General features: G+C 49.4%; 1 protein-coding gene across 1 annotated transcript in view; it reads right to left on the bottom strand.

Moving 5' to 3' along the window:
* Positions 1-2,558: 2,558 nt before the first annotated feature.
* LOC109887189 (LARGE xylosyl- and glucuronyltransferase 1-like) overlaps positions 2,559-20,650 on the bottom strand; it is a 210,686-nt gene continuing 192,594 nt past the window's right edge. Inside the window, 7 exon segments of the mRNA XM_031815405.1 lie at positions 2,559-3,382; positions 5,449-5,492; positions 5,495-5,643; positions 8,187-8,333; positions 10,153-10,431; positions 20,291-20,378; positions 20,381-20,453. Coding sequence (XP_031671265.1) covers positions 3,185-3,382; positions 5,449-5,492; positions 5,495-5,643; positions 8,187-8,333; positions 10,153-10,431; positions 20,291-20,378; positions 20,381-20,453 — 978 coding nt within the window. The 3' untranslated portion in view covers positions 2,559-3,184.

The raw sequence follows: 20,650 nt of genomic DNA, 5'->3' as shown, positions 1-20,650 counted from the left end.
ACACACACAGTCACTCCTCATACACACACAGTCACACCTCATAAACACACAGTCACTCCTCATATACACACACAGTCACTCCTCATATACACACACAGTCACTCCTCATATACACACACACAGTCACTCCTCATATACACACACACAGTCACTCCTCATACACACACACAGTCACTCCTCATACACACACACAGTCACACCTCATACACACACAGTCACTCCTCATATACACACATGTAGTGCACTATATAGGGAATAGGGCTCTGGTCTATAGTAGTGCACTATATAGGGAATAGGGCTCTGGTCTAAAGTAGTGCACTATATAGGGAATAGGGCCCTGGTCTATAGTAGTGTACTATACAGGGAATAGGGCTCTGGTCTAAAGTAGTGCACTATATAGGGAATAGGGCTCTGGTCAAATGTAGTGCACTATATAGGGAATAGGGCTCTGGTCTATAGTAGTACACTATATAGGGAATAGGGCTCTGGTCTAAAGTAGTGCACTATATAGGGAATAGGGCCCTGGTCTAAAGTAGTGTACTATATAGGGAATAGGGCTCTGGTCTAAAGTAGTGTACTATATAGGGAATAGGGCTCTGGTCTATAGTAGTGTACTATATAGGGAATAGGGCTCTGGTCTATAGTAGTGTACTATATAGGGAATAGAGCTCTGGTCTATAGTAGTGTACTATATAGGGAATAGGGCTCTGGTCTAAAGTAGTGTACTATATAGGGAATAGGGCTCTGGTCTAAAGTAGTGTACTATATAGGGAATAGGGCTCTGGTCTATAGTAGTGTACTATATAGGGAATAGGGCTCTGGTCTATAGTAGTGTACTATATAGGGAATAGGGAGCCATTTGGGACTGAGCATGTGTCAGTCATCCAGACTCTCCGACGTTTCTGATTCTGTTGAGGCTCTGATGTTTTTGTCTCTTATCGCTGAGCAACATCATTTGCATTTTTATGAGAGTGAAACTTGGATACGTTGTCTGTCAGTTAAATTGTTTTATTTTTACGGCACATGGAGAGAAAAAAATAATATCATTTCTGATTTGCAGTGTACAGACATAATGTAAAGCACACAATGCTTCAAAGCTTTCTGTTCTCCTCAGTCCTCGATAAACATTTGTCCTGGAGGCAGGGAGGGAGGCAGGGAGGGAGGCAGGGAGGGAGGGAGGCAGGGAGGGAGGGAGGGAGGGAGGGAGGGAGGGAGGGAGGGAGGGAGGGAGGCAGGGAGGGAGGGAGGGAGGGAGGGAGGGAGGGAGGGAGGGAGGGAGGGAGGGAGGGAGGCAGGGAGGGAGGGAGGCAGGCAGGGAGGGAGGGAGGCAGGGAGGGAGGGAGGCAGGCAGGGAGGGAGGCAGGGAGGGAGACAGGGAGGGAGGCAGGGAGGGAGGGAGGCAGGGAGGGAGGCAGGGAGGGAGACAGGGAGGGAGGCAGGGAGGGAGGCAGGGAGGGAGACAGGGAGGGAGGCAGGGAGGGAGGCAGGGAGGGAGACAGGGAGGGAGGGAGGGAGACAGGGAGGGAGGGAGGGAGGCAGGGAAGGAGGCAGGGAGGGAGACAGGGAGGAAGGGAAGGAGGCAGGGAGGGAGACAGGGAGGGAGGGAGGGAGGGAGGGAGGGAGGGAGGGAGGGAGGGAGGGAGGGAGGGAGGGAGGGAGGGAGGGAGGGAGGGAGGGAGGGAGGGAGGGAGGGAAGAAAGGAGGGAGACAGGGAGGGAGGGAGGGAGGTAGGTAGGCAGGGAGGGAGGCAGGCAGGCAGGGAGGGAGGGAGGGAGGGAGGGAGGGAGGTAGGCAGGGAGGGAGGGAGGTAGGCAGGCAGGGAGGGAGGCAGGGAGGCAGGGAGGGAGGGAGACAGGGAAGGAAGGAGGGAGGGAGGGAGGGAGACAGGGAGGGAGGGAAGGAGGGAGGTAGGCAGGGAGGGAGGGAGGCAGGGAGGCAGGGAGGGAGGCAGGGAGACAGGGAGGGAGGGAGGGATGCAGGGAGACAGGGAGGGAAGGAAGGAGGGAGACAGGGAGGGAGGGAGACAGGGAGGGAGGGAGGGAGGGAGGGAGGGAGGGAGGGAGGGAGGGAGGGAGGGAGGGAGGGAGGGAGGGAGGGAGGGAGGGAGGGAGGGAAGGAAGGAAGGAAGGAAGGAAGGAGGGAGGGAGACAGGGAGGGAGACAGGGAGGGAGACAGGGAGGCAGGTAGGGAAGGAAGGAAGGAAGGAAGGAAGGAAGGAAGGAAGGAAGGAAGGAAGGAAGGAGACAGGAAGGAGACAGGAGGCAGGGAGGGAGACAGACACACACATACCATATTACATTTAGCACAACAAACAGCAGTTGGGAATGAGCAGCTGGTCTTCCAGATATGGCCCAGAGACAGAACAAATGTCTTGTCTGCTTTCCAAGTCCAGGGCTACAGTCAGTCTCTCTCCCCTGCTCTCCCTTCCTCCCTCCTTCCTTCCCTCCCTCCCTCCCTCCCTCCTTCCCTCCCATAGTGATGCCTAGTTCTATTGTTAGAGAAGAACAGAGAGTTGTATGAGTCCAAACCAGCCCTGTACTGACTCAACATTTACAGCAACAGCTTCCTCTCCCAGCCAGAAACCAGATAGAAACCAGGTCTGCAACTTCTGGACAGACTGCTCCATCCGTCCTCGGGAAGGGGTAAAAAAAACAATGTTTGGGACACAACGACCTTACGGTTACCCCCGGTTACCCTTCAGTTGGTTAACGCTGGTCCGTCTCAAACCAGGTCATAACCCCAAACTAAAAGGTGAGAGTTCACAAGAAGCAGAGCTCACAATTTAAAACCTCGTGATCGGTTGGCACAAAGGTCAGAGTTCGTAGTAAGAGTCTTTAGTAACCGTTCTGTCCACTCCCGACTCCCCTACATCGACTGTCCTTAGAATCCACTGCCCTTTTCCTCTCCTCTGTAGAGGTGTAGTCCTAGACAGCCTTAGAGAAGGGTGTTATGGGTAGTGTAGTCAATAACGGGTCAGAGTTCGTAGTAAGAGTCTTTAGTAACCGTTCTGTCCACTCCTGACTCCCCTACATCGACTGTCCTTAGAATCCACTGCCCTTTCCCTCTCCTCTGCCCAGCCCAGAGGGGTCCTGGGTAGAAGTGTAGTCCTAGACAGCCGTAGAGAAGGGTGTTATGGGTAGTGTAGTCAATAACGGGTCAGAGTGTCCTGGCTCATCGGTGTTGGCTAGCTGTTGTTCTCTGCAGTCATGTATTTGAGGGCAGCGAAGCCGTATCTTCTAGACATGTTCTGTTGAAACTCCTCTTTCAGGGTCTTCAGACAGACGCGGTACTGCTTGTTGGACCGGAACTTGGTGATGTCGAAACTGGGAGCATGAGGCATGTGGATCATATAGGCGTTGGGCAGAACCACAAACTCATACTCCTGGAAGAGAGGACAGAGGACAGAGTTAGAATCACTAAGACAGCATCACTAACTCATACTGCTGGAGGAGAGGACAGAGGACAGAGTTAGAATCACTAAGACAGCATCACTAACTCATACTGCTGGAGGAGAGGACAGAGGACAGAGTTAGAATCACTAAGACAGCATCACTAACTCATGTGAGTGACAGAGTGATGGCTAAGAGGTGTATCCAGTACCTGTGAGTGACAGAGTGATGGTAAAGGTGTATCCAGTACCTGTGAGTGACAGAGTGATGGGTGAAGGTGTGTCCAGTACCTGTGAGTGACAGAGTGATGGGTGAAGGTGTGTCCAGTACCTGTGAGTGACAGAGTGATGGTAAAGGTGTATCCAGTACCTGTGAGTGACAGATTGATGGGTAAAGGTGTGGCCAGTACCTGTGAGTGACAGAGTGATGGGAAAATGTGTGTCCACTACCTGTGAGTGACAGAGTGATGGTAAAGGTGTATCCAGTACCTGTGAGTGACAGAGTGATGGGTGAAGGTGTGTCCAGTACCTGTGAGTGACAGAGTGATGGTTTAAAGGTGTGTCCAGTACCCGTGAGTGACAGAGTGATGGTAAAGGTGTATCCAGTACCTGTGAGTGACAGAGTGATGGTAAAGGTGTGTCCAGTACCTGTGAGTGACAGAGTGATGCGTAAAGGTGTATCCAGTACCTGTGAGTGACAGAGTGATGGTAAAGGTGTATCCAGTACATGTGAGTGACAGAGTGATGGTTAAAGGTGTGTCCAGTACCTGTGAGTGACAGAGTGATCAGTACCTGTGAGTGACAGAGTGATGGGTAAAGGTGTATCCAGTACCTGTGAGTGGCAGAGTGATGGGTAAAGGTGTGGCCAGTACCTGTGAGTGACAGAGTGATGGGAAAATGTGTGTCCAGTACCTGTGAGTGACAGAGTGATGGGTAAAGAGGTGTATCCGGTACCTGTGAGTGACAGAGTGATGGGTAAAGGTGTATCCGGTACCTGTGAGTGACAGAGTGATGGTAAAGGTGTATCCAGTACCTGTGAGTGCCAGAGTGATGGTAAAGGTGTATCCGGTACCTGTGAGTGACAGAGTGATGGGAAAATGTGTGTCCAGTACCTGTGAGTGACAGAGTGATGGGTAAAGAGGTGTATCCGGTACCTGTGAGTGACAGAGTGATGGTAGAGGTGTGTCCAGTACCTGTGAGTGACAGAGTGATGGGTAAAGGTGTGTCCAGTACCTGTGAGAGACAGCGTGATGGGTAAAGGTGTGTCCAGTACCTGTGAGAGACAGAGTGATGGTAAAGGTGTGTCCAGTACCTGTGAGAGACAGCGTGATGGGTAAAGGTGTATCCAGTACCTGTGAGTGCCAGAGTGATGGGTAAAGTTGTGTCCAGTACCTGTGAATGACAGAGTGATGGTAAAGGTGTGTCCAGTACCTGTGAGTGACAGAGTGATGGGTAAAGGTGTGTCCAGTACCTGTGAGTGACAGAGTGATCAGTACCTGTGAGTGACAGAGTGATCAGTACCTGTGAGTGACAGAGTGATGGTAAAGGTGTGTCCAGTACCTGTGAGTGACAGAATGATAGTAAAGGTGTGTCCAGTACCTGTGAGGGACAGAGTGATCAGTACCTGTGAGTGACAGAGTGATGGGTAAAGGTGTATCCAGTACCTGTGAGTGACAGAGTGATGGTAAAGGTGTGTCCAGTACCTGTGAGTGACAGAGTGATGGGTAAAGGTGTATCCAGTACCTGTGAGTGACAGAGTGATGGTAAAGGTGTGTCCAGTACCTGTGAGTGACAGAGTGATGGGTAAAGGTGTATCCAGTACCTGTGAGTGACAGAGTGATGGGTAAAGGTGTATCCAGTACCTGTGAGTGACAGAGTGATGGGTTAAGGTGTGTCCAGTACCTGTGAGTGACAGAGTGATGGGTAAAGGTGTGTCCAGTACCTGTGAGTGACAGAGTGATGGTAAAGGTGTATCCAGTACCTGTGAGTGACAGAGTGATGGGTAAAGGTGTGTCCAGTACCTGTGAGTGACAGAGTGATGGTAAAGGTGTGTCCAGTACCTGTGCATCCAGCTCCATAATATGAGCCACTTTATTCCACCCAAGCCAACGAAGCGCCTGTCGTACTCTGGACTGTCCCGTCTCACCATCACGTAGGGTTCAAAGTCCGCTTCCCACTGGACTCTGTACGGCGTGGTGGCAGTCCTCCACTTAGCAAAGTTAGTGGGAGCATGACCCTTCGTCCAGACATGGTATCTAGCAGGGAGAACAGGAAGTAGGATTCAACATTCAATACGTTATAGCCAAGGAGGGAGAGGAGGGATTCTGGGGCGGCAGGGTAGCCTTGTGGTTAGAGAGTAGAGGGGGCAGGTAACCTAGTGGTTAGAGTGTAGGGACGGCAGGGTAGCCTAGTGGTTAGAGTGTAGAGGGGGCAGGGTAGCCTAGTGGTTAGAGTGTAGAGGGGGCAGGGTAGCCTAGTGGTTAGAGTGTAGAGGGGTGCAGGGTAGCCTAGTGGTTAGAGTGTAGAGGAGGTAGGTAGCCTAGTGGTTAGAGTGTAGAGGGGGCAGGTAACCTAATGGTTAGAGTGTAGAGGGGGCAGGTAACCTAGTGGTTAGAGTGTAGAGGTGGCAGGTAACCTAGTGGTTAGAGAGTAGAGGGGGCAGGTAACCTAGTGGTTAGAGTGTAGAGGGGGCAGGGTAACCTAGTGGTTAGAGTGTAGGGACGGCAGGTCGCCTAGTGGTTAGAGTGTAGGGACGGCAGAGTAGCCTCGTGGTTAGAGTGTAGAGGGGGCAGGTAACCTAGTGGTTAGAGTGTAGAGGGGGCAGGGTAGCCTAGTGGTTAGAGAGTAGAGGTGGCAGGGTAGCCTAGTGGTTAGAGTGTAGAGGTGGCAGGGTAACCTAGTGGTTAGAGTGTAGAGGTGGCAGGGTAGCCTAGTGGTTAGAGTGTAGAGGGGGCAGGGTAGCCTAGTGGTTAGAGTGTAGAGGGGGCAGGGTAACCTAGTGGTTAGAGTGTAGAGGGGGCAGGGTAGCCTAGTGGTTAGAGAGTAGAGGTGGCAGGGTAGCCTAGTGGTTAGAGTGTAGAGGTGGCAGGGTAACCTAGTGGTTAGAGTGTAGAGGGGGCAGGTAACCTAGTGGTTAGAGAGTAGAGGGGGGCAGGTAACCTAGTGGTTAGAGTGTAGAGGGGGCAGGGTAACCTAGTGGTTAGAGTGTAGGGACGGCAGGTCGCCTAGTGGTTAGAGTGTAGGGACGGCAGGGTAGCCTCGTGGTTAGAGTGTAGAGGGGGCAGGTAACCTAGTGGTTAGAGAGTAGAGGGGGCAGGTAACCTAGTGGTTAGAGAGTAGAGGTGGCAGGGTAGCCTAGTGGTTAGAGTGTAGAGGTGGCAGGGTAGCCTAGTGGTTAGAGTGTAGAGGCGGCAGGGTAGCCTAGTGGTTAGAGGGTAGAGGTGGCAGGGTAGCCTAGTGGTTAGAGTGTAGAGGTGGCAGGGTAGCCTAGTGGTTAGAGTGTAGAGGTGGCAGGGTAGCCTAGTGGTTAGAGTGTAGAGGTGGCAGGTAGCCTAGTGGTTAGAGTGTAGAGGGGGCAGGTAGCTGAAGAGGGATTGAACCCAACTATCTGGGAGTCATTCTAGCTGAGGAGGGATTGAACCCAACTATCTGGGAGTCATTCTAGCTGAGTAGTGATTGAACCCATCTGGGGAGTCTTCTAGCTGAGGAGTGATTGAACCCATCTGGGAGTCCTTCTAGCTGAGTAGTGATTGAACCCATCTGGGAGTATTCTAGCTGAGTAGTGATTGAACCCATCTGGGAGTCTTCTAGCTGAGGAGTGATTGAACCCATCTGGGAGTCCTTCTAGCTGAGTAGTGATTGAACCCATCTGGGAGTATTCTAGCTGAGTAGTGATTGAACCCATCTGGGAGTCTTCTAGCTGAGGAGTGATTGAACCCAACTTTCTGGGCTCTGTGGCTCAATCTGTCATGTTAATGATCAAAAACGATCTCTGTGTTGAAAGACAAACACCTACGCTGCTTCTTAGTATTTAGACACCAGGAGGCAGTCTTTATTTATTTAACTAGGCATCCCTTTATCCCTTAGAGCCGGAGTAAGATTGATGTTGTACCTTAAATGATCGTTTCAGTCGTTGGAAGGCGAATGATAGAGTAACATCTGTGCTGCTGCTAACGAATGAGAATGTGTCCCATCCCTTTAAGTTCAGAACACTGGTCCAGTGGGCCATCCCTTTAAGTTCAGAACACTGGCCCAGTGTCCCATCCCTTTAAGTTCAGAACACTAGCCCAGCGTCCCATCCCTTTAAGTTCAGAACACTGGCCCAGTGGGCCATCCCTTTAAGTTCAGAACACTGGCCCAGTGGGCCATCCCTTTAAGTTCAGAACACTGGCCCAGTGTCCCCCTTCTTTAAGTTCAGAACACTGGCCCAGTGGGCCATCCCTTTAAGTTCAGAACACTGGCCCAGTGGGCCATCCCTTTAAGTTCAGAACACTGGCCCAGTGGGCCATCCCTTTAAGTTCAGAACACTGGCCCAGTGTCCAGTTGGGACAGCAGCTACATGTGTTTTTACCTGAAGGTGAATAGAGTCCCCATGTCCAGTTGGGACAGCAGCTACATGTGTTTTTACCTGAAGGTGAATAGAGTCCCCATGTCCAGTTGGGACAGCAGCTACATGTGTTTTTACCTGAAGGTGAATAGAGTCCCCATGTCCAGTTGGGACAGCAGCTACATGTGTTTTTACCTGAAGGTGAATAGAGTCCCCATGTCCAGTTGGGACAGCAGCTGCATGTGTTTCTACCTGAAGGTGAATAGAGTCCCCATGTCCAGTTGGGACAGCAGCTCGGCCTTGGACTTGGGGTAAGACAGACGGTAACGGAGCGTCTCGAAGGCCGGCACCACCAACGCTTTCTTGCTGTTAGCCATGTCCAGCTGTACCACTGACTTCCTGCAGGGACGTTACAGAGACGTTGCAGAGACGTTACAGGGACGTTACAGACAGAGACGTTACAGAGACGTTACAGACAGGGACGTTACAGAGACGCTACAGACAGGGACGTTACAGAGACGTTACAGACAGGGACGTTACAGAGACGTTACAGAGACGTTGCAGAGACGTTGCAGGGACGTTACAGACAGAGACGCTCAGGGTTAGAAAGTCACTCTCCACACACCCCTCTGAGATCTAGAAGTTTCCCCAGCAATGTGACCCCAGAGTTAGAAGAGAATATTATACATTACAGTCTCCTCTACAGCTGAGTCGTTCTCCCTCACCTGAGGTACTCGTAGAGGCCATTATACATTACAGTCTCCTCTACGTCTGTGACGTTCTCCCTCACCTGAGGTACTCGTAGAGGACATTATACATTACAGTCTCCTCTACGGCTGTGACGTTCTCCCTCACCTGAGGTACTCGTAGAGGACATTATACATTACAGTCTCCTCTACGTCTGTGACGTTCTCCCTCACCTGAGGTACTCGTAGAGGACATTATACATTACAGTCTCCTCTACGGCTGTGACGTTCTCCCTCACCTGAGGTACTCGTAGAGGACATTATACATTACAGTCTCCTCTACAGCTGTGACGTTCTCCCTCACCTGAGGTACTCGTAGAGGACATTATACATTACAGTCTCCTCTACGTCTGTGACGTTCTCCCTCACCTGAGGTACTCGTAGAGGACATTATACATTACAGTCTCCTCTACGTCTGTGATGGTCTCCCTCACCTGAGGTACTCGTAGAGGACATTATACATTACAGTCTCCTCTACAGCTGAGTCGTTCTCCCTCACCTGAGGTACTCGTAGAGGCCATTATACATTACAGTCTCCTCTACGTCTGTGACGTTCTCCCTCACCTGAGGTACTCGTAGAGGACATTATACATTACAGTCTCCTCTACGGCTGTGACGTTCTCCCTCACCTGAGGTACTCGTAGAGGACATTATACATTACAGTCTCCTCTACGTCTGTGACGTTCTCCCTCACCTGAGGTACTCGTAGAGGACATTATACATTACAGTCTCCTCTACGGCTGTGACGTTCTCCCTCACCTGAGGTACTCGTAGAGGACATTATACATTACAGTCTCCTCTACAGCTGTGACGTTCTCCCTCACCTGAGGTACTCGTAGAGGACATTATACATTACAGTCTCCTCTACGTCTGTGACGTTCTCCCTCACCTGAGGTACTCGTAGAGGACATTATACATTACAGTCTCCTCTACGTCTGTGATGGTCTCCCTCACCTGAGGTACTCGTAGAGGACATTATACATTACAGTCTCCTCTACAGCTGAGTCGTTCTCCCTCACCTGAGGTACTCGTAGAGGACATTATACATTACAGTCTCCTCTACAGCTGTGACGTTCTCCCTCACCTGAGGTACTCGTAGAGGACATTATACATTACAGTCTCCTCTACGTCTGTGACGTTCTCCCTCACCTGAGGTACTCGTAGAGGACATTATACATTACAGTCTCCTCTACGTCTGTGACGTTCTCCCTCACCTGAGGTACTCGTAGAGGCCATTATACATTACAGTCTCCTCTACGTCTGTGATGGTCTCCCTCACCTGAGGTACTCGTAGAGGCCATTATACATTACAGTCTCCTCTACAGCTGAGTCGTTCTCCCTCACGTGAGGTACTCGTAGAGGCCATTATACATTACAGTATCTCTACAGCTGAGTCGTTCTCCCTCACCTGAGGTACTCCTAGAGGACATTATACATTACAGTATCTCTACAGCTGAGTCGTTCTCCCTCACCTGAGGTACTCGTAGAGGCCGTACATGGGCAGGAAGTCGATATCTGACAGGAACATGTAGGGCGTGTTGACCTGCCGCATGGCTACGTTCCTGAGCAGGTTGACCGGATAGAACTGACCCTCCTTGTAGACGATATGGTAGCCCACGTTCCCCCTGGACATCAGGACCTCTGACCCCTGGGTATAGCGCAGGAACTGTTGAGCCTCAGCGTCAGAGAGATACAGGGCCAGGCTGATAGGACCTTCCCAGTGTTTACAGATCGCCTCTAACATCTGGAGCCTGGAGAGGAGAGAGAGACACCACCGTTGGAGGAGGAGGAAGAGGAGAGACAGGAAGAGGAGATGGAGATACAGGGCCAGGCTGATAGGACCTTCCCAGTGTTTACAGATAGGAAGAGGAGATGGCGATAGAGAGAGGGGGTGAGAGAGGAGATGGAGAGAGGGAGTGAGAGGGGGAGAGAGAGAGAGGGAGTGAGAGGGGGAGAGAGAGGAGATGGAGAGGGAGTGAGAGGGGGAGAGAGAGGGGGAGAGAGAGAGAGGGAGTGAGAGGGGGAGAGAGAGGAGATGGAGAGAGAGGGGGAGAGGGGGAGAGAGAGGGGGAGAGAGAGAGAGGGAGTGAGAGGGGGAGAGAGAGGAGATGGAGAGAGGGAGTGAGAGGGGGAGAGAGAGGGGGAGAGAGAGAGGGAGTGAGAGGGGGAGAGAGAGGAGATGGAGAGAGGGAGTAAGAGGGGGAGAGAGAGAGAGGGAGGAGATGGAGAGAGGGAGTGAGAGGGGGAGAGAGAGAGAGGGAGTGAGAGGGGGAGAGAGAGAGAGGGAGTGAGAGGGAGAGAGAGAGAGGAGATGAGATAGAGAGAGGGAGTGAGGGAGTGAGAGGGGGAGAGAGAGAGGGAGTGAGAGGGGGAGAGAGAGAGGGAGTGAGAGGGGGAGAGAGAGAGAGGGAGTGAGAGGGAGAGAGAGAGGAGATGAGATAGAGAGAGGGAGTGAGAGGGGGAGAGAGAGAGGGAGTGAGAGGGGAGTGAGAGGGGGAGAGAGAGGAGATGGAGATAGTGAGAGGGGGAGAGAGAGAGGAGATGAGATAGAGAGAGGGAGTGAGAGGGGGAGAGAGAGAGGAGATTGAGAGGGGGAGAGAGAGAGGGAGTGAGAGAGGAGATGAGATAGAGAGAGGGAGTGAGATGGGAAGAGAGAGAGTGTGTGTCCAGGCCAGGTTAGAACAGCTGACAATATTAAACTAAATAACCTTGGTGCTGTCGGATCCTTCCTGGCTAAGAGGAGATAAGGGGGGGGGGGGGGGGGGGGGGAGAAAGAGAGGAGAGAGAGAGAGAGAGGAGATATATCAATAAAATATATCAGACCTATAGTATTGAATTATTCAGTACAGAAATATTTAATGTCCGGTATTCAACATATAGATCTTAATCTCTGTAGCTGTAATCTCAATCTGTGTTCATCCAACCGCCATATCGTCCAATCATCCAATCCCCTTCACACTGATCCACTGTTATTGGCTAGGTTGTACAGATGAAATGAGGTGCCAATAGGCAAGAGGTGCAGCTGACATTTACCAATGTTAAATCAATGAAACCTCTGCTGTGGTTTCCACCTGTCCACTGAAATGACAGAAACCCTGAACAACTTCACTCATTACAATGGAGAGGTGTTCTGAAAGAGATGTGGAGGCCGTGAGAGACTACTGTATTAACATGTGTGTGTGTGTGTGTGTTAATGATGATGCCACTGATCTTTACCTAACCCTCTCTCCTGTGTTCCTCTGGGACTGGGCCACAGTGTTCAGTGTTCCCTGTGTTCTACAATGGGTCTATATGGGCCTCAGTGTTCCCTGTGTTCTAGAATGGGTCTATATGGGCCTCAGTGTTCCCTGTGTTCTAGAATGGGTCTATATGGACCTCAGTGTTCCCTGTGTTCTAGAATGGGTCTATATGGACCTCAGTGTTCCATGAGTTCAAAGTCAATAGGATGGATGGCTACAGGGTAAACATCCTCAGCTCACAGAGCTATCAGCCCACAGAGCTACCTGACAGGGCTACAGGGTAAAGACTCCCATGTCGTCTTCAGCTCACAGAGCTAACTGACAGGGCTAGAGGGTAAAGACTCCCATGTGGTCTTCAGCTCACAGAGCTAACTTACAGGGCTACAGGGTAAAGACTCCCATGTGGTCTTCAGCTCTCAGGGCTACAGGGTAAAGACTACCATGTGGTCTTCAGCTCACAGAGCTAACTGACTGGGCTACAGGGTAAAGACTCCCATGTGGTCTTCAGCTCACAGAGCTAACTGACAGGACTACAGGGTAAAGACTCCCATGTGGTCTTCAGCTCACAGAGCTAACTGACAGGACTACAGGGTAAAGACTCCCATGTGGTCTTCAGCTCACAGAGCTAACTGACAGGACTACAGGGTAAAGACTCCCATGTGGTCTTCAGCTCACAGAGCTAACTGACAGGGCTACAGGGTAAAGACTCCCATGCCATGTGGTCCTCAGCCCACAGAGCTAACTGACAGGGCTACAGGTTAAAGACTCCCATGTGGTCTTCAGCTCACAGAGCTAACTGACAGGGCTACATGGTAAAGACTCCCATGTGGTCTTCAGCTCACAGAGCTACCTGACAGGGCTACAGGGTAAAGACTCCCATGTGGTCTTCAGCTCACAGAGCTAACTGACAGGGCTACAGGGTAAAGACTCCCATGTGGTCTTCAGCTCACAGGGCTACAGGGTAAAGACTCCCATGTGGTCTTCAGCTCACAGAGCTAACTGACAGGGCTACAGGGTAACGACTCCCATGTGATCCTCAGCTCACAGAGCTAACTGACAGGGCTACAGGGTAAAGACTCCCATGTGATCCTCAGCCCCCAGAGCTAACTGACAGGGCTAGAGGGTAAACATGCCTCCTGTGAGTCCTAAAAGCCCAGACACAAAGAGAAAACAGAAGAACACAGTCAACGTTCCAGTGTTCTTAAACATTGTCCAATGGGGATAAGTCCCAATCCCCTTGCTTGACTTAATTTAATTTACTCTGCGATGTGTTCCAACTCAAACATGCTGCTAGAATAACCTTCAGTCACTCAAACTAGAGAGAGAGAGAGAGAGAGAGAGAGAGAGAGGGAGGGGAGAGAGGGAAGAGAGAGAGAGAGACATAGAGGAGAGGGGAGAGACAGAGAGATAGAGACAGAGACAGAGAGAGAGAGGAGAGAGAGAAGAGAGAGAGAGAGAGAGAGAGGAAGGGGGAGAGGTGAGAGAGAGACAGAGAGAGAGAGATGGGAGACAGAGAGGGGGAGAGAGAGAAGAGAGAGAGACAGAGACGGGAGAGAGAGAGAGAGAGAGAGATGAAGAGAGAGAGATGAAGAGAGAGAGATGAAGAGAGAGAGAGAGATGAAGAGAGAGAGAGAGATGAAGAGAATGTCAATTCCTTCCATTCTTCCCAAATTGGATATTCACATACTCCATATTAAATTCATTGTAAAATGGCACCATATCCCCTATATACTGTAGTGCACTACTTTAGACCAGGACCCATAGTGTAGTGCACTACTTTAGACCAGGGCCCATAGGGTAGTGCACTACTTTAGACCAGGGCCCATAGGGGTAGTGTACTACTTTAGACCAGGGCCCATACTGTAGTGCACTACTTTAGACCAGGGCCCATAGGGTAGTGCACTACTTTAGACCAGGGCCCATAGGGGTAGTGTACTACTTTAGACCAGGGCCCATACTGTAGTGCACTACTTTAGACCAGGGCCCATAGGGTAGTGCACTACTTTAGACCAGGGCCCATACTGTAGTGCACTACTTTAGACCAGGGCCCATAGGGTAGTGCACTACTTTAGACCAGGGACCATACTGTAGTGCACTACTTTAGACCAGGGCCCATAGGGTAGTGCACTACTTTAGACCAGGGCCCATAGGGTAGTGCACTACTTTAGACCAGGGCCCATAGGGGTAGTGTACTACTTTAGACCAGGGCCCATACTGTAGTGCACTACTTTAGACCAGGGCCCATAGGGGTAGTGCACTACTTTAGACCAGGGCCCATACTGTAGTGCACTACTTTAGACCAGGGCCCATAGTGTAGTGCACTACTTTAGACCAGGGCCCATACTGTAGTGCACTACTTTAGACCAGGGCCCATAGGGGTAGTGCACTACTTTAGACCAGGGCCCATACTGTAGTGCACTACTTTAGACCAGGGCCCATAGGGGTAGTGTACTACTTTAGACCAGGGCCCATACTGTAGTGCACTACTTTAGACCAGGGCCCATAGGGGTAGTGCACTACCTTAGACCAGGGCCCATACTGTAGTGCACTACTTTAGACCAGGGCCCATAGTGTAGTGCACTACTTTAGACCAGGGCCCATACTGTAGGAGTAGGGTGCCATTTGTTTCCAATGACTTCACTCAGTGCTCAGTAATGAGAGGACTGTAGAGGAAAACTAGACAGGTGAATTAGCAGAGAAATGGACGAGTGAAGAGTTCTGTGGTAAAACTCTGGGTTTCTACTTCTGTTCCTGGCTGAGAGGACTGATCTTTATTAAATCTGCCTGGCAACAGTAGAGGAGTTAAACATTATAATGTAATGATCTATATTAAATCTGCCCGGCAACAGTAGAGGAGTTAACATTCTCTATAATGTAATGATCTGTATTAAATCTGCCTGGCAACAGTAGAGGAGTTAAACATTATAATGTAATGATCTATATTAAATCTGCCCGGCAACAGTAGAGGGGTTAAATTCCCCTAAGAAGCTTGGTTTCATCAGGATATTCTGATCGGTATCTTCTACATGTTTCTCTGCAGGCTCCAATGTCTCACAGCTTGTATCCCAAAATGGGACCCTATTCCCTATATAGGGCACTACTTTAGACCAGGACCCATGCACCCTATTCCCTATATAGTGCACTACTTTAGACCAGGACCCAGAAGGCTCTATTCCCTATATAGTGCACTACTTTAGACCAGGACCCATGCACCTTATTCCCTAGATAGTGCACTTCTTTAGACCAGGTCCCAGAGGGCTCTATTCCCTAGATAGTGCACTACTTTAGACCAGGACCCAGAGGACTCTATTCCCTATATAGTGCACTACTTTAGACCAGGACCCATAGCACCCTATTCCCTAGATAGTGCACTACTTTAGACCAGGACCCAGAGGGCTCTATTCCCTAGATAGTGCACTACTTTAGACCAGGACCCAGAGGGCTCTATTCCCTAGATAGTGCACTACTTTAGACCAGGACCCAGAGGGCTCTATTCCCTAGATAGTGCACTACTTTAGACCAGGACCCAGAGGGCTCTATTCCCTAGATAGTGCACTACTTTAGACCAGGACCCAGAGGGCTCTATTCCCTAGATAGTGCACTACTTTAGACCAGGACCCAGAGGGCTCTATTCCCTAGATAGTGCACTACTTTATACCAGGACCCAGAGGGCTCTATTCCCTAGATAGTGCACTACTTTAGACCAGGACCCAGAGGGCTCTATTCCCTAGATAGTGCACTACTTTAGACCAGGACCCAGAGGGCTCTATTCCCTAGATAGTGCACTACTTTAGACCAGGACCCAGAGGGCTCTATTCCCTAGATAGTGCACTACTTTAGACCAGGACCCAGAGGGCTCTATTCCCTAGATAGTGCACTACTTTAGACCAGGACCCAGAGGGCTCTATTCCCTAGATAGTGCACTACTTTAGACCAGGACCCAGAGGGCTCTATTCCCTAGATAGTGCACTACTTTAGACCAGGACCCAGAGGGCTCTATTCCCTAGATAGTGCACTACTTTAGACCAGGACCCAGAGGGCTCTATTCCCTAGATAGTGCACTACTTTAGACCAGGACCCAGAGGGCTCTATTCCCTAGATAGTGCACTACTTTAGACCAGGACCCAGAGGGCTCTATTCCCTAGATAGTGCACTACTTTAGACCAGGACCCAGAGGGCTCTATTCCCTAGATAGTGCACTACTTTAGACCAGGACCCAGAGGGCTCTATTCCCTAGATAGTGCACTACTTTAGACCAGGACCCAGAGGGCTCTATTCCCTAGATAGTGCACTACTTTAGACCAGGACCCAGAGGGCTCTATTCCCTAGATAGTGCACTACTTTAGACCAGGACCCAGAGGGCTCTATTCCCTAGATAGTGCACTACTTTAGACCAGGACCCAGAGGGCTCTATTCCCTAGATAGTGCACTACTTTAGACCAGGACCCAGAGGGCTCTATTCCCTAGATAGTGCACTACTTTAGACCAGGACCCAGAGGACTCTATATGGAATAGGGTTCTATTTGAGATGCAGAACACTATTGTGTTTGGACCGGAAACTAAGCTGCCTCAAGTGTACAATTATATTTCCTATAAAACCCTGAAGATTATAAAGCTAACTTTTGTTGTTGTTGTTGACACATGTTGTGTTTGGAAAGGAGCCTGAAGTGTACAATGATCTTTCCTTAATAAAAAATCCCCAAATTCATAGAAAACTAATTTAATACATGCTGTTTCATAGTTCAGTCAACAACCCACAGGGGGTTATGATGCTGTAATAAATCCTATTCATACAGGACTAATATTACTAGAGAAGTGATGGCTGTAATGGAGTTGATAATGCAATGATGGCTGTAATGGAGTTTATAATACAGTGATGGCTGTAATGGAGTTGAGTTGATAATGCAGTGATGGCTGTAATGGAGTTGATAATGCAGTGATGGCTGTAATGGAGTTGAGTTTATAATGCAGTGATGGCTGTAATGGAGTTGAGTTTATAATGCAGTGATGGCTGTAATGGAGTTGAGTTTATAATGCAGTGATGGCTGTAATGGAGTTTATAATGCAGTGATGGCTGTAATGGAGTTGAGTTTATAATGCAGTGATGGCTGTAATGGAGTTGAGTTTATAATGCAGTGATGGCTGTAATGGAGTTTATAATGCAGTGATGGCTGTAATGGAGTTTATAATGCAGTGATGGCTGTAATGGAGTTTATAATGCAGTGATGGCTGTAATGGAGTTTATAATGCAGTGATGGCTGTAATGGAGTTTATAATGCAGTGATGGCTGTAATGGAGTTATAATGCAGTGATGGCTGTAATGGAGTTTATAATGCAGTGATGGCTGTAATGGAGTTGATAGTGCAGTGATGGCTGTAATGAGTTTATAATGCAGTGATAGCTGTAATGGAGTTTATAATGCCGTGATGGCTGTAATGGAGTTGATAATGCCGTGATGGCTGTAATGGAGTTTATAATGCAGTGATGGCTGTAATGGAGTTTATAATGTAGTGATGGCTGTAATTGAGTTTATAATGCAGTGATGGCTGTAATGGAGTTATAATGCAGTGATGGCTGTAATGGAGTTGACTTTATAATGCAGTGATGGCTGTAATGGAGTTGATAATGCAGTGATGGCTGTAACGGAGTTGAGTTTATAATGCAGTGATGGCTGTAACGGAGTTGAGTTTATAATGCAGTGATGGCTGTAACGGAGTTGAGTTTATAATGCAGTGATGGCTGTAATGGAGTTTATAATGCAGTGATGGCTGTAATGGAGTTGAGTTTATAATGCAGTGATGGCTGTAATGGAGATGAGTTTATAATGCAGTGATGGCTGTAATGGAGTTTATAGTGCAGTGATGGCTGTAACGGAGTTGAGTTTATAATGCAGTGATGGCTGTAACGGAGTTGAGTTTATAATGCAGTGATGGCTGTAATGGAGTTTATAATGCAGTGATGGCTGTAATGGAGTTGAGTTTATAATGCAGTGATGGCTGTAATGGAGATGAGTTTATAATGCAGTGATGGCTGTAATGGAGTTTATAGTGCAGTGATGGCTGTAATGGAGTTTGTAGTGTAGTGATGGCTGTAATGGAGTTGATAGTGCAGTGATGGCTGTAATGGAGTTTATAATGCAGTGATGGCTGTAATGGAGTTGAGTTTATAATGCAGTGATGGCTGTAATGTAGATGAGTTTATAATGCAGTGATGGCTGTAATGGAGTTTATAGTGCAGTGATGGCTGTAATGGCGTTTATAATGTAGTGATGGCTGTAATGGAGTTGATAGTGCAGTGATGGCTGTAATGGAGTTTATAATGCAGTGATGGCTGTAATGGAGTTTATAATGTAGTGATGGCTGTAATGGAGATGAGTTTATAGTGCAGTGCTGGCTGTAATGGAGTTTATAGTGCAGTGATGGCTGTAATGGAGTTGAGTTTATAATGCAGTGATGGCTGTAATGGAGTTTATAATGCAGTGATGGCTGTAATGGAGTTGAGTTTATAATGCAGTGATGGCTGTAATGGAGTTTATAATGCAGTGATAGCTGTAATGGAGTTTATAATGCAGTGATGGCTGTAATGGAGTTTATAATGCAGTGATGGCTGTAATGGAGTTGTTTATAATGCAGTGATGGCTGTAATGGAGTTTATAATGCAGTGATGGCTGTAATGGAGTTGATAATGCAGTGATGGCTGTAATGGAGTTGAGCTTATAATGCAGCGATGGCTGTAATGGAGTTTATAATACAGTGATGGCTGTAATGGATGATGATGTCACTGCTGTGGTTAAATCAGTCTAATCAGAGTATGATGTCACTGCTGTGGTTAAATCAGTCTAATCAGAGTATGATGTCACTGCTGTGGTTAAATCAGTCTAATCAGAGTATGATGTCACTGCTGTGGTTAAATCAGAAACACACACGCACGTACAGACACACTCCCTCCTCGTAAAACCAGCTGTGGACGTGTCCCTTGTCGTAATGGTCCGGAGTCATGTTTAAAACAAAGTGATACAGAGACTTGTCCTACTGTTGTCTTCTGTCCCCAGAGTAGACTTGTCCTACTGTTGTCTTCTGTCCCCTACTGTCCCCAGAGTAGACTTGTCCAACTGTCCCCAGAGTAGACTTGTCCTACTGTCCCCAGAGCTACAGACACATGACTGACTGGACCTGTCCATGGAGAGCTGTGTGTAAGGTCTGTCTTCTGTCCCCTACTGTCCCCAGAGCTACAGACACATGACTGACTGGACCTGTCCATGGAGAGCTGTGTAAGGTCTGTCTTCTGTCCCCTACTGTCCCCAGAGTAGACTTGGCCTACTGTTGTCTTCTGTCCCCTACTGTCTCCAGAGTAGACTTGTCCTACTGTTGTCTTCTGTCCCCTACTGTCTCCAGAGTAGACTTGTCCTACTGTTGTCTTCTGTCCCCTACTGTCTCCAGAGTAGACTTGTCCTACTGTTGTCTTCTGTCCCCTACTGTCTCCAGAGTAGACTTGTCCTACTGTTGTCTTCTGTCCCCTACTGTCTCCAGAGTAGACTTGTCCTACTGTGTCTTCTGTCCCCTACTGTCTCCAGAGTAGACTTGTCCTACTGTTGTCTTCTGTCCCCAGAGTAGACTTGTCCTACTGTTGTCTTCTGTCCCCTACTGTCTCCAGAGCTACAGACACATGACTGACTGGACCTGTCCATGGAGAGCTGTGTGTAAGGTCTGTCTTCTGTCCCCAGAGCTACAGACACATGACTGACTGGACCTGTCCATGGAGAGCTGTGTTTAAGGTCTGTCTTCCTACCTGTCCATGGAGAGCTGTGTGTAAGGTCTGGCTTCCTACCTGTCCATAGAGAGCTGTGTGTAAGGTCTGTCTTCCTACCTGTCCATGGAGAGCTGTGTGTAAGGTCTGTCTTCCTACCTGTCTATGGAGAGCTGTGTGTAAGGTCTGTCTTCCTACCTGTCCATAGAGCGCTGTGTGTAAGGTCTGTCTTCCTACCTGCCCATGGAGAGCTGTGTGTAAGATCTGTCTTCCTACCTGTCCATGGAGAGCTGTGTGTAAGGTCTGTCTTCCTACCTGTCCATAGAGAGCTGTGTGTAAGGTCTGTCTTCCTACCTGCCCATGGAGAGCTGTGTGTAAGATCTGTCTTCCTACCTGTCCATGGAGAGCTGTTGTAAGGTCTGTCTTCCTACCTGTCCATGGAGAGCTGTGTGTAAGGTATGTCTTCCTACCTGTCCATGGAGAGCTGTGTAAGGTCTGTCTTCCTACCTGTCCATAGAGAGCTGTGTGTAAGGTCTGTCTTCCTACCTGTCCATGGAGAGCTGTGTGTAAGGTATGTCTTCCTACCTGTCCATGGGCGAGCTGTGTGTAAGGTCTGTCTTCCTACCTGTCCATGGAGAGCTGTGCCACCAGTGTAACGTCTGTGTGGTCCGTGCTGGGTTCATATTCGTAGTGAAGGAAATAGAGGTGGGTCTGTGAACCGTGAAACGCTCCCGGGCGAACTCATAACACGGATCATCTTCATCCAGCTCTGACAGAGTCTTCTGGAGCTGGAGACGGAGAGGGAGGCGAGCAGGGGAGAGGAGAGGAGGGGAGCAGGGGAGAGGAGAGGAGGGGGAGCAGGGGAGGGGAATAGGAGGGGAGAGGAGAGAAGCCAGGGAGGGGAGAGGAGAGGAGGGAGCAAGGGAGGGAGAATGGATGGGAGCAGGAGAGGAGGGGAGCAGGGAGAGGAGAGGAGGGGAGCAGG

This window comes from Oncorhynchus kisutch, unplaced genomic scaffold, assembly GCF_002021735.2.
Source record: "Oncorhynchus kisutch isolate 150728-3 unplaced genomic scaffold, Okis_V2 Okis09a-Okis19a_hom, whole genome shotgun sequence".
Lineage (NCBI taxonomy): Eukaryota > Metazoa > Chordata > Actinopteri > Salmoniformes > Salmonidae > Oncorhynchus > Oncorhynchus kisutch.
Note: the sequence above shows the minus strand (reverse complement) of the source record. Positions and strands in the feature narration are given on the sequence as shown.